This window comes from Podarcis muralis, chromosome 3, assembly GCF_964188315.1.
Source record: "Podarcis muralis chromosome 3, rPodMur119.hap1.1, whole genome shotgun sequence".
In the NCBI taxonomy this organism is placed as follows: Eukaryota; Metazoa; Chordata; class Lepidosauria; order Squamata; family Lacertidae; genus Podarcis; species Podarcis muralis.
In genome coordinates, this window is record NC_135657.1 from 114,359,108 (window position 1) to 114,372,179 (window position 13,072).

At 44.5% G+C, this 13,072-nt stretch overlaps 1 protein-coding gene across 1 annotated transcript; it reads left to right on the forward strand.

The window, feature by feature from the left end:
- The first annotated feature begins 14 nt into the window (after nucleotides 1-14).
- On the forward strand, nucleotides 15-3,678 carry FBXO48 (F-box protein 48). Its single transcript, XM_028722058.2, has 3 exons — nucleotides 15-170; nucleotides 1,902-2,262; nucleotides 3,121-3,678. The coding sequence occupies exons 2-3, from the start codon at nucleotides 1,936-1,938 to the stop codon at nucleotides 3,280-3,282; spliced, it is 489 nt and encodes a 162-aa protein (XP_028577891.2). The 5' UTR covers nucleotides 15-170; nucleotides 1,902-1,935; the 3' UTR covers nucleotides 3,283-3,678.
- The last annotated feature ends 9,394 nt before the right edge of the window (nucleotides 3,679-13,072 follow it).

Below are 13,072 nucleotides of genomic sequence, written 5' to 3' on the forward strand. Positions count from 1 at the left end.
AGAGTATCCCGAGGCTCCCATTGGCCACAGCTGGCCGTGTAAACAAACATTGCCTGAGCTTGGCCGAGTCAATTCGCCTCAGTCCTCTCAAAACTTACCAGGGCTACCAAGAAAAACACATGCAAAATACTTTCCTCAAAACACTTGCATTCTCGATAAACTGACCCAAAGTAACTAGCACCTTCTGGTGCTCACAGTCCATACAAATTTAATTACTTAATAATAAGAATAAGGCCTAGCTGCCCAAATACAGAAATTCAGAGAAGTTGCATAGCCACCAATTGCACATGGCCACTTTTTAAATTAAAGTCAAATAAATACGTTTTTAACTCGGGTGATTGGGGGGAGGGAGAGAAACAAATAAATACATTTTAAACTCGGGGGGGGGGGGGGACCAAACCAGAAAAATCTAATGGCTCTTTATGTTAGTTGCAACTCATAGCTACATTCATATGTCTTTACAGTAGTTATTTCCCCTTCCTCAAATCCAAACAGTTGCTACTTCTGTGTTTGCCTTTTGTTTCATTTCCACTTTTAACAGGCTTGTCCACACTCAGCTTGTCCAGTGGCTAGAAACCACAGGTCCAAGATGTTTTCCTCTTGCCCGGGGCTTTCTAGTCCAAGCAGTTTTCCGTTTGCCCCGCTGCTTTCCTTGGGGAAACCCACTCTTTTCTGCCGGAATGGCACAAACATCATTCTGTGAAAAACCTGACCAGTGTTTGCTCCAGTTCCACAGTAAAGAGCAGGTTTAAAAGCGGCGGAACAAGCAGAAGTGTGGATGATCCCAAAAGGATTAATACATATTATGAAAACCTGGGGGGAAATAGTGTCAAGAGAGGAAGTCCCAAAACATAGAATCATACAATTTTAAAGTTGGAAGGGATCCTGAGGGTCAAAGCAGGACTCTCAACTAAAGCATCCATGACAGATAGCCATCCAACCTCTGCTTAAAAATCTCCAGCGAAGGAGAGCCCACCACCTTTCCACAGTCGAACAGCTTTTGCTGTCAGAAAGTTCTTCCTGGTGTTTAGTCAAAATCTCTCTTCCTGTAACTGGAAGCCATTGGTTTAGGTCCTTCCCTCTGGAGCAGGAGAAAGGAGCTTGTTCCATCTTCCATGCTACAGCCTTTAAGATATTTGAAGGCAGTTATCAAATCTCCTCTCAGTCTCCTTTTTCAGCAGGCTAAAGAGCAATGCTGTTTTGCAGCCCAAAAATGCTGTGCATTTTTGCATTTATTAAGGCAGCCTTGCCACCTGTCCAGGCCCCACATTCAGTCTCATACCATTTTAAAGCTCCTCCCGTGCCAATATCCTGAGAACTGTTATGTACTGAAGTTCTCACCCTGGGCCAGCAGGGGGATAATGTAGATAGTTTTCACTCAGGTCCACATATGCAAAAAAGGGAATGAAAGTGACGTTCAGTGATTGGATAGTTACAGAAAATAGTTACTGTTGCGTTCTAGTGGAGCTTTATATAAGCAGGCTGGCTGAACCCTTCAGTTCAGTTCTGTTCTGGCCTTGGAATAAACAAGAGCTGTTTGAAGAATCGCTGTGTCGTCTGATATGTTCACCCACAACTTAACAAGAACTGTAATTTGTTAGTGTGCTGAGAGCTTTTAGGAAACCCCTATTCCCCTTACAGAGCTACACTTCCCACAGAACTCTTGGAAATGTAGTTCTGTGTAGGGAATAGGAATATCCTAACAACTCTCACACATAACAGGCTATGGTCCCTGGGATTCTTTGGGGTAATCATGCGTGTTTAATGTGGTATGATGCAGCTTCAGATGTGTAGTGCAGATGGGGCCCAACAATAATCAGTTAAATGTTTCTAAGCCGAATTGATGTTACAAGTTCCACATCAGTTAACACAACATTCATTGATAATTCTACTTTTTCCAGAAAGGGTGGTTGGTATTTTAACAATATCTGAATTATGAAGAAAGGCCCTAAGCAGACAACTTCCAGAAGAAACAAGCAGACTGTTGCCAGTACTACCTGTAAGAAATTGTCCATTCAACCCTCTGAGCAGAAGATAAAAACATGCCAAAGAGATTTTGTGCAGCTGTTCCCGCTAGAAGTCAGCTTAAAAGTTTTTAGTGAACTTGACATTCAGAGTTTATGCAATGCTGCAGTGACATGCAAAAGCTGGAATCAGACCATTGAGAACTGTGATGATTTATGGAAACATCATTGCTTGACTGTAAGGGCTGTCTGTCAGCGAGAGATTGACGACGACAGAGGAAACGGTTATTCATGGAAGGTAAACATTTGACTGTTGAAACTGTGGTGGTGAATGAAGATCTTGCATTCAGATTTTCAGTCCAAGCACAATAGCACCCAAGTTGTTAGGCTCAATTGCCATTTGGTAGGGCCACTCATCTCAAGTTCCATTCCCATTTAACAAGGTGGTTTGACAAAGCATCATAATAGTACAGAAAAACATAGCTTAGCTCCCCCCCTCTTAATCAATAAAAACAATATGTAAAAGAGAACAATGCATTCTCAAGGCTTCTGAAAATAATCATCTTTGATTATTTCTGAAAATAATCATCTCCTAACCATACATTGGATATAATAGCCCTTTGGCTAGCACAGTTGCAGCACATGTCTGGTGCCACAGTAATTACTGAATTGCTTTGCTTGTTAAGCTCTTAATCTTACATTGCACTGCTATAAAACAAGGATATCCAACATGGTACACACATCAGTATATTTTGGTTTACAACTTTCACCAGCCCCCACAACATGGCTAGTGGTCAGATATGATAGGAGTTCAAAGGCTTGCAAAATCTAGACAATACCACATTGCCTAGCCTTAGGGTAAACATTTCCATAGTCCACTAGTGGGCAGTAGTAAACCTGTATCTTGAGAGTTCATTTTAACTTGCAAATACATTTTTCTGGTGGAAGTCATTCTCAGTTCATATATAATGCTTGAATAGATCAGCAGAGCAAATGTTAAACCTATAATGGCTAGAATGTAGTCTCATTTATTTCTTTTACCTTCTCTTGTGCATTAGCAGTATTTTAACATGGTACAACCTGCATGAAAAAAGTTCCAATGTGTCACATTTAATTTAATTCATTGCTCATGCCTTTCTCATATTCCCACCCTCAGGTCACGCTCCTGAGAAACTACTGGAAAAGCAAGGTGAAGTATGAATGGCTGAGCGGGAAATATAGCAATATTCATTCCCGTGTTGCCTTGCCAGAAAAGAGCATGTATCCCATGGATGTGGACACCTGGGGAGAAATCCTGGAAGCCGAACTGGAAAGATAAGATGCCCAAATAAGGATCTTACACAGAAGGAACCAGAAATGAACTCACCTGCAGAAAAGAGTGTTCTATATACAATTGTGGCAGCTTTACACATTGCTGTTGTTTTGTTTTGCACTTTCAGAGCTGCTGTTATTTAATTGTTTATTTTAAAGTTTGAAACACAGTGTGTGTGTGTGTATTTCTCTTCTTGGACTACTCTCTTAAAATGTACTTTGCAAAATATGTCAAAACATGCTTGAAAGCTGGAATGTTATTATATTCTGCCTTAACCTGTTGCAGGAATTAGCTGGAAGGGAAGCTTAGGATGACATAGTAATGAAAAGAAAAGGAACATGCCTGCTGCATGAATAAAGTCATCAGAAGGATTTTGATATACATCTGGAATAAGAGAAAGAACATTTGTAATTCATTGTCTGTTTCCATGCAGTTTTCTGGTTCACATTATTATCCGGTATGCTGGGCCAGAGGAAAAGGTTGAGAAACAGAGCAATCCTATACCTGAGAGCTGGTAGTTAATGGTTTGTGGGGTTTGACGGAAGCCCTGCCATACTGCATGAACTTGAGCTACACTTCTAGCACAAAAATACACCGGCAGAATATCCAAGATAGGCCAGTGGAACTGCTAGCATGGCTAAAATGGTGTGGAGAGGTGGGTGTGATGGATGGCACAGAGGAGGTGCACACTTATGCTGTATCTTAAACTATGACAGACCATGATCACATAGCACCTATGGTGCATCTTTGCAGCAGCTAAGAACATAAGATCTGAAAAAGACCCTGCTGAATCAGGCCAATCTAGTCCAGCATCCTGTTTTCACCAATCAGATACTTATTTTGGGCTGAGCAGATGTTCGTGGGAAACCAGGGAGAACATGACCACAAGAGCACCTCTCATGGTTTCCAGCAGCTGGTGTTCAGAAGCATTGCTGCCTCCAGATATATTACAAAGATTTTTCATCTCGTTGACTTCAGTGTAGAACAGTGAGAGGGGGAGAAGGATTTTTAAAAGGGGCCTCGTTATCAGCAACCCCTGTGTCCATGGGTTGTCATCCCAGTGCTACAGCTAAGGTTCCCTCAGCACAAGGGTTTTCCTTGCACAACAGAACCCTCTCTTCCTCTCCTTCCCTATGCGATTCCTAAATCTGTTCTGGGGTTTCCCCCAACCTTTTAGAGCAGATTTGGAGACAGAGCAGAGTGCATGTGGAGGAAGAGAAGGGGGAATCACCATTGCACTAGTGGAAATATTTTTTTGTGGCGGCTTCCACTAGCACAACTACAGTGATACCTCGGGTTAAGTACTTAATTCGTTCCGGAGATCCGTTCTTAACCTGAAACTGTTCTTAACCTGAAGCACCACTTTAGCTAATGGGGCCTCCTGCTGCTGCTGCTGTGCTGCCGCTGCACAGTTTCTGTTCTCATCCTGAAGCAAAGTTCTTAACCCGAGGTAATATTTCCGGGTTAGCGGAGTCTGTAACCTGAAGTGTATTTAACCTGAAGCGTATGTAACCCGAGGTACCACTGTATTTAGTTGCATACAACCCCATGTTACCATGACAGAACAGAGGATATGCTGTAACTATACCACCAGTATATGTACCCCACATAGCAGTAGACCCAAACCGTACATTTAAAGCACATCCATTTAAAGCACACGACTTCTCCCAAAGACTCCTGGGAATGGTAGTTTGTTAAGGTTGCTGGGAATTTGTAGTTCTGTGTTTAAATGTGTGTGTTGGGGGGGGGTGTCCTTTATATCTCTGCCCTCAATGTGTAAAACCTTGGAGATCACGAGTGAGCTCTGGTTGTAGACAAAAGGGAGAAAAGAGAATGTAGAAAGCTGCCTTATACCAAAGCAGCCACTGGTCTATCAAGCTCAGTATTGTCTTCAGCGATTGGCAGAAGTGCTCCAAATGCATAGGGAACAGACACTTTCCAAAAATATGTGGAAGATTAATAATAACTGTACCCAGTAACCTGGGAGTAATACCCATGTAACCCAATGGAACATTTCTGAGTAGACGTGCATTGTTTTTAAATGTTTTCATTTATTTTCATGGTAAAGGTCAAGGTCAAGGGACCGCTGACCATTAGGTCCAGTCGTGACCGACTCTGGGGTTGTGGTGCTCATCTTGCTTTATTGGCCGAGGGAGCCGGCGTACAGCTTCCGGGTCATGTGGCCAGCATGACTAAGCCACTGCTGGCGAACCAGAGCAGTGCACAGAAACACCGTTTACCTTCCCGCCGGAGCGGTACCTATTTATCTACTTGCACTTGACATGCTTTCAAACTGCTAGGTTGGCAGGAGCAGGGACCGAGCAACGGGAGCTCACCCCATCGCGGGGATTCGAACCGCCGACCTTCCGATCGGCAAGTCCTAGGCTCTGTGGTTTAACCCACAGCACCATGTGTGTCCCATTTTCATGGTACAGAGGATAAATTTTGAGAAAACAATTGTTACAACAGTAAACAACAAATAACTTGTCCTGACAGAACTACAGACTTTTATCATGCCATATGTTCAAATTTCATTTGATTACTCTAGGAGATCACCAGATAACCGCTCTGAGCCCTGCCTTGGCTGGGGAGGGCGGGGTATAAATAAAAAAATATTATTATTATTATTATAACTAGGAGGTAAAATAATCTAGATACATGGGCTTACGGTGGTTTGGAATGCAATCCTATACCCCAGGGATGGGGAACCTTTTTCAGCCTGGGGGTTGCATCCTCATTTGAGCTACCTTCCAGGGAACATGCCAAAAGTGAATGTTGCCTGGTGCAAAGCTAGGCAGAGGAACAAATGTGAATTTTACCTTTGTACCGTAGGCTAGTTTTGACACACTCACAAACAACTCCATCTTCCACCAAGGCAAGTAAGAAGTGTTATACTAGAGTTCAAGGACATATTCCAGCCAGGCCAATTTGATTACTATCCCAAGTAATTAAATGATTGCAGCACTTTGTAGAGAGCAAGGTTTCTGTAGAGCAAGAGGCCTTCAGCACAACTTCTGCCATACTTATAAGGTATTCTTGTCCCAATCTCATGCTACAATCACAAATGATCTGAGGTTGTTTCTGTGAAAAACTGTGGAGGAAGAGAAAGATAAGCACTAGTTGTGAGATGCGTAGGCCCTGTATGATGCAGGTATCTCTCTGGAGATCTGATGTGGGGCAGCGTATCTAACGGCTGCTGTGCTGCTTTCTTCCACCTCTGCTCCACCTGTGCATCTGTAAGTAAACCAAATATTGCAAAAGCAGCAAAGGTGGACCCTCCAATTGTCCCTATTTTCTTGAGTGACTCCTCTAATATTAACCATCTTTGGCCCTGTGGTGGTGGTGGGAGGCTTCTTGCTAATGCTGCTCTTGGGTCGGTGCTGCCCAGATGGCATTGACATCTCAGATAACAACAATCAGCAGAGGAGGCCCTGTTTGTCCTCCTGGGTGCTGCCCAGTTGGTGTGAACCTGCGACAGGGCAAACTTGGTGAAGGTTCCACTCTCCCTGGTGAAGTATGTCTGTCTCCTTCATTAATGTTCAGATATCCGATGGTTGAAAGACACTGTTCCTGGCAACCTTGAAATTATTAGATGTGATGGCTACTTTGAGATGTTCTTAATGTTCTTAAGTACATTCAATAATATTTTGCTAATTTGTTCTTTACCACCCTGTGCTCATTTGGGAAGAAGGGCAGGGTAAACATTTAATAAATAATGAAAATGATTTTTAATGGAAGCCAAACCAGATAATGGGATTTATGGTGACAGATAATGGGAGAATGAGGAATACAAAGTGAGGTTGCAGGGAACCAGGCAGAGGGCCTTCTCGGTAGTGGCACCTGCCCTGTGGAACCCCCTCCCATCAGATGTCAAGGAAAATAAACAACTATCTGACTTTTAGAAGACATCTGAAGGCAACCCTGGTTAGGGAAGTTTTTAACGTTTGATGTTTTATCATGTTTTTAATATTCTGTTGGGAGCTGCCCAGAGTGACTGGGGAAACCCAGCCAGATGGGCAGGGTATAAATAAATTATTATTATTATTATTATTATTATTATTATTATTATTATTATTATATTTTGTTTAAGCTGAGGACAGCAGCCATGAAGCAATGAAATAATCAAGATAGCACAAAAACACAGACAGTGGTATAGAGTTTGCACAGCCTCAGTGACCTTTTTATAACTCTGAGACCGACACATCATATTGTAGTACAAAAAATAGGATGAGTTCCAGTTTCCTTGGTTTGCAACAGTACAGCATATTTTTAGAGGTAAGCGCCTGGGTGGTAGGAACCACACAGCAATTATCACGAAGACATTAGCTAAATGAGCAAGCTTTATCTTCCTCTTCTGCCTTCCCTTTTCATTGTGGAACCACTGACACATCTGTAGTCCTGTCAGCACTGATGACTTACAGGAAAGGTTTGCAATGAGTAGTTTCCCCTTAAAACATTAATTTTTAGAACTCAGAAATAATGATGAAACGTGTACATGATTAAGGGTTGAGGCATGGTGTACGTGAAGCTGACCACTTTCCCCATTAGGAAAAAAAAAAACATTCTTGCTGCTGCTGTTGTAATCATTCCTTGGGTCCAAAATGAGAAATTTGTTCAGGGACTTGAAGTTATACTACATGTAAGGTTGTGGGGTTCAGAGGCACTTTGCTGTGATGACCTCCAGTTCCACACATTCTGAAATTGTCAGAATTTCCTATTTGCGGACATTAACTATTTACCAGTACTGGAAAGCTTTAGTGCTCACTTGTTTTAATGTTTTGCCCTCTGTTCTTCTAACTGCCCAATTTAATAAGATTCTGCTTAAGTTAAAGATTTTGTCTTTGTGGAACTGGAATGATGAATCTGTTGGTCATCTCCTTTTTACATTGCAGGGAGGCCAGAGAGAGGCTGATTCCTTCAGAAATTTAGTACTCTTCCCAGATATTTTGATATTTTCTGTTCATTTGATGATTCTGGCTACGTTACTGATAAGGTAACTGAATTCAGTGAGCTAGTCATCAGCACAAATTAGGAAGCAGATAATAAAGTCAGAACTTCCTTTTGCTCCCTTTATAAATTTGCCTGGTTTCTTTTTATGCTTTTGAATTCTGGTGCTGGAGGAGACTCTTGAGAGTTCCATGGACTGCAAGAAGATCAAACCTATCCATTCTGAAGGGAATCAGCCCTGAGTGCTCACTGGAAGGACAGATCCTGAAGCTGAGGCTCCAATACTTTGGCCACCTCATGAGAAGAGAAGACTCCCTGGAAAAGACCCTGATGTTGGGAAAGATGGAGGGCACAAGGAGAAGGGGACGACAGAGGACGAGATGGTTGGACAGTGTTCTCGAAGCTACCAGCATGAGTTTGACCAAACTGCGGGAGGCAGTGGAAGACAGGAGTGCCTGGTGTGCTCTGGTCCATGGGGTCACGAAGAGTCGGACATGACTAAACGACTAAACAACAACAATTCTGTTTGGTAACACATTTCATTGTTCTTTGGAATAATGAATTTATGCATTCATTCAAGCAGATATGTCACACAGCTTTACTAAGTTTTGGGGTACGCTACACTATACCAATCCCACTTTTAACAGAGAATTTCCCCACTCACTCTGGGGAAAGAAACCAGAGAATCTTGATTTCTTTAAGGACTCAAGCTGTGGATTTAAGACTGTGGGGAGATAAACTTTCGAACCAAAGCATGTTTTAAGAAGAGCGTGGAATGTATAAGAGCTCTGGAATGACGCAGTTAAAATTGCCGTCGCCATATTGGGAAGTTCTGTCAGAGGTTTTGAGTCTGGAAGGAGAAATAGAGAATAGAGCTGCTTCTATACTGTGGGTGAATCTCCTCAGAGGGACTCAAGAGCGACAGTTTTGCGAGATAATGATGGAAAGAACTATGTTATCTATGAAGGTGATGATATATGGAAACCATCTCGATTTGAGAATTGGAAGAACGGAAAAATCCACACAGGATTAATATTGGTGTTTATCGGCTTAAGGAGACTATCAGAAGAGATCATAAAGAAATAAGAGAAAATATATGAACAAGATGTGATGTGGAAACAGCAAGATAAGACTGGATAGAATTATGAACTCTGTTTGGACTGATTTGGTCTGATTTGGACATTAATGCAGTAGCAAGAAGATGATCAGAATCCCCCCTCGGATCTTGAAATATGGGACCCCCCAACAAAATTTAAAATTCGGCTTTGTAATTTGGAATGTGATTTAATTTGATTTATTGGCCAGTTAATAAAAATTATTTTTTTTTAAAAAAAGAATCTTTATTTCTATCATTCTGTTTGTGCATTATCACGCTCTTTTTAGCATCAATGTGTGCACACATTTTCAAGCTTACCTACCACAACCAAAATGGCTGATATACTCAGAAAGGTACTTCTGGATCAGGTACTACACTCTGTGGGCCATCTGTGTTGTGGTGTCATCTTGACACACTCAGTCCTGCCCTTTAGCATACATTCATTCTGTTACATCTTTGAGCAGTGCAAGATTCCAGGCCTTTCTCAGGGTTGTCTCCGTTGGAAAGAGCAAGGCACAGCAGAGGCTAGTGTCTTTAAGAAATATGTTCTATTAGCACATATTTACGCCTGGAAATCTGCAATGGGGGGGGGGGTGCAGAACCCTAGGTGTCTCCTGTTACTCCTGTCATAGCTTCAGCAAGCTGCGGTTCAAAGCAGCAGTCAGACATGGCTCCCAGTATCTGTGTTGCAGCACCTCCAGTCAGTCAATCAGTCAGTTTTATTGCACATAGCCAAAGGCTGCCGCAATGTGCAATGTGCAATGCACCTCCGGTCAGTAAAAGGCAAAGGTAAAAAGGTCAAGGACCCCTGGACGGTTAAGTCCAGTCAAAGGCAACTATGGGGTTGTGGCGCTCATCTCGCTTTCAGGACGAGAGAGCCGGCGTTTGTCCACAGACAGCTTTCTGGGTCATGTGGCCAGCATGACTAAACCGCTTCTGGCGCAATGGGACACCATGACGAAAACCAGAGCGCATGGAAACCCCGTTTACCTTCCCGCCGCAGTGGTACCTATTTATCTACTTGCACTGGTGTGCTGTGCTGGTCCCGGGGGGAAGGTTACTGTTACCGTAGTCAAAGTTCAGTCCTGAGTCACTAGCCTGGAAATAGTTCACAAGGTGCGAGGCGAGGTCCGAAGCAGGAAGCCGGGCGGGGACAGGAACACTGGAAGATCAGGTCTGGGTCCGGGTAAGCAAAGGTACTCAACAACGACGTTGCTCCCGCAACCTGGGACTGGGCTGACTGGCCTTTATCTTCTCTAAGGCCAGGGGCGGCCCCGGCCCCCAGGAGCCCCGCCTCTCCTGGCCTTAAGGCGAGCACTCCTCCTGGGAGAAACCAGTTCCCTTCGCCTCTCTGTCCTAAGCCTCTGCAGTTCAGGAGAGGCTGAAGGGTTACTGGGCCCAGGGGGAGACTCACCTGTAGGCACTGAGTCCTCAACCACCTCTGGAGCCAGAATGGATTCACCTGGGGCCTGCTCCTGAGGATCCGGCACAGGTGCAGGCTCCTTAGAATCAAGGCCTTGCCCCAGTTCAGCCGGCCCTGGAGGCGGGGACTCCTGTGCCGGCTGGGATTCCTCCGTTTCACTCTCTGAATCGGAATCCCAGGCCATCACATGTGCTTTCGAACTGCTAGATTGGCAGGAGCTGGGACAGAGCAATGGGAGCTCGTCCCGTCGCGGGGATTCAAACCTTCGACCTTCCAATCGGCAAGTCCAAGAGGCTCAGTGGTCAGTAGCCAATATAGCTCTGACTTCCAGCTCCTGCGTGGACTTCTGGCCTGCCCAGCTGTTTGTGGAGGCCTGGCCTTTGTCCTCCTCCTTCTTCCCAGTACACCTCTTGCCAAAAACCCAAACCTCCCGTAAAAGGGCACTTTCTCCTGTCAGCTCACAGTCCTCCCCATCGCCTTGGCAACCCCTGTTTTGCACAGACCTGTGAACTTTCTGTGTAGGTGCCTGGCATTGTTTCATAAGAGTTTGCATTCAAGCAGCCCAGCCAGGAATTCATTTTCTAGCACATTTCTGTACCTTGCATTTTCCTTTCCTCGCTAGATTCTGACATTCATTATTGGGTTCAGAGGTGTCCCCCCAAAAACACTTATAACAATACCTTGGCGACATCGTTCCTATCAATCAGGTGGCACTGTGGGGGTCTATACTAGATGGCACAAGTCAAAGAGGGGATGCAGTGCATCTATACCAGTGGCAGCAGAACCCGTTGTGCTGCCCCAAATCTGCTTCTGTCAACAGCCCCTGCAGCCAGCCTTGACCTACTTACTATTCAAGCTCATCCAAACCAGACTGAAGTGATAGATACTGCAGTGCACTTTCTAAACCAGGCTTCCTCAACCTTGGCCCTCCAGATGTTTTTGGCCTACAACTCCCACAATCCCTAGCTAGCAGGACCAGTGGGAATTGTAGTCTCAAAACATCTGGAGGGCCAAGGTTGAGGAAGTCTGTTCTAAACCATGGTTAGCAAACCTGAGGTTTCTCCAGATGGTGTTGGGACTCCAGTTCCCATCAGCCCTCGCCAGCATGACCAATGGCCAGGGATGATGGAAGTTGCAGTCCAGTGACATCTGGAGGCCCACAGGTGGGCAACAGTTGGTCAGGAGTTACCAGTACCAGTCAGATCACCCAGGAACTGACCGGTCCGGTACGTTTCCACAGCAACAGAATTCCCGGACTTGTAGCAGAACGGGCACAGCGAGTGCTTGACTTGTGAGTGAAGAGAGAGTCCACACGCTGTAGTTCTTCTAAACTAGACAGCTTTATTTACATCAGACAGATAAAACAACAAGCACTCCATCAGAAACAGCAGACATGATGTCTCTCTGCCTCTCTCCGCAGAAAAGTGAAAGTAACTCACAAACAAAGAACTCAGCTTTCCCGGATGTTGGGAAAGCTCCTCCCCAGATGCAGGACACACAGAGATGTTAACCCTGTAAACACCAAACCTCACACCCCCTCTTATCCTGCACTGGGAGAATGTAAGTGTGACCACTTACCCCAAACACAGACCTTCACAGAACTCCCCATGACGCTGGAAGGTCAGCGGTTTCGTGAACTCATCTGCCAGGTTCTTCGAACTGGGACAATATTTCAGTTCCACTAATCCCAACTGAACACTCTGACACACATTCTGGAAACGGATGTCTAGGTGTTTGGTTCTGGCCTTAAACTGCCCAGACTCTGCCAATTTCAGACAGGGTTGTTTGTCCTCCCAAACCGTGATGGGCAAGCAACACTCTCCGCAGATCTCTTGAACCAAGCACACATAGAACTCCAGTTCCCTGCAAATCTCAGACAGCGCACTGAACTCAGCCTCAGTAGAGGAGAGCACTATGAGACTTTGCTTTCGGGACTCCCACCCAACCAAAGAGTCCCCGAACTTCACCACCATACCAGAAACGGACTTCCTGTCTTCCAGATTCGCCCAATCGCTGTCTGCGCAGCACGTCAACTTGACGTCGCCCTTGGCTGACTGCTTGAGACAGAAGTCTTTGGCATCTTGCAGGTAACGCAGCACCCGCTTGACACCATTCCAGGCTTGTATGCTTGGGCTTGTAGCTTCTCGGCTGAGAAGATTGGTAGCAAAAGCTATGTCAGGAACAAGAGACAAGGAGCAATGAGGCTTCCCCTTCTCCTTTAAGGGTTAGTGTTGAAGATGTGAGGAGAAAAATGGATTCAATGGAACTTCCATCATCATTTACTGCACAATTTATTTGATTCTCATAACTCCTTATCAATGATTCAGTCT

Coding starts and splice junctions, on each gene's coding strand:
- FBXO48 (XM_028722058.2), top strand. CDS start 1,936: ATGAAGAAAGGCCCTAAGCAGACAACTTCCAGAAGAAACAAGCAGACT. Junction 2,263..3,120: donor GAAACGGTTATTCATGGAAG/GTAAACATTTGA, acceptor TCCCACCCTCAG/GTCACGCTCCTGAGAAACTA.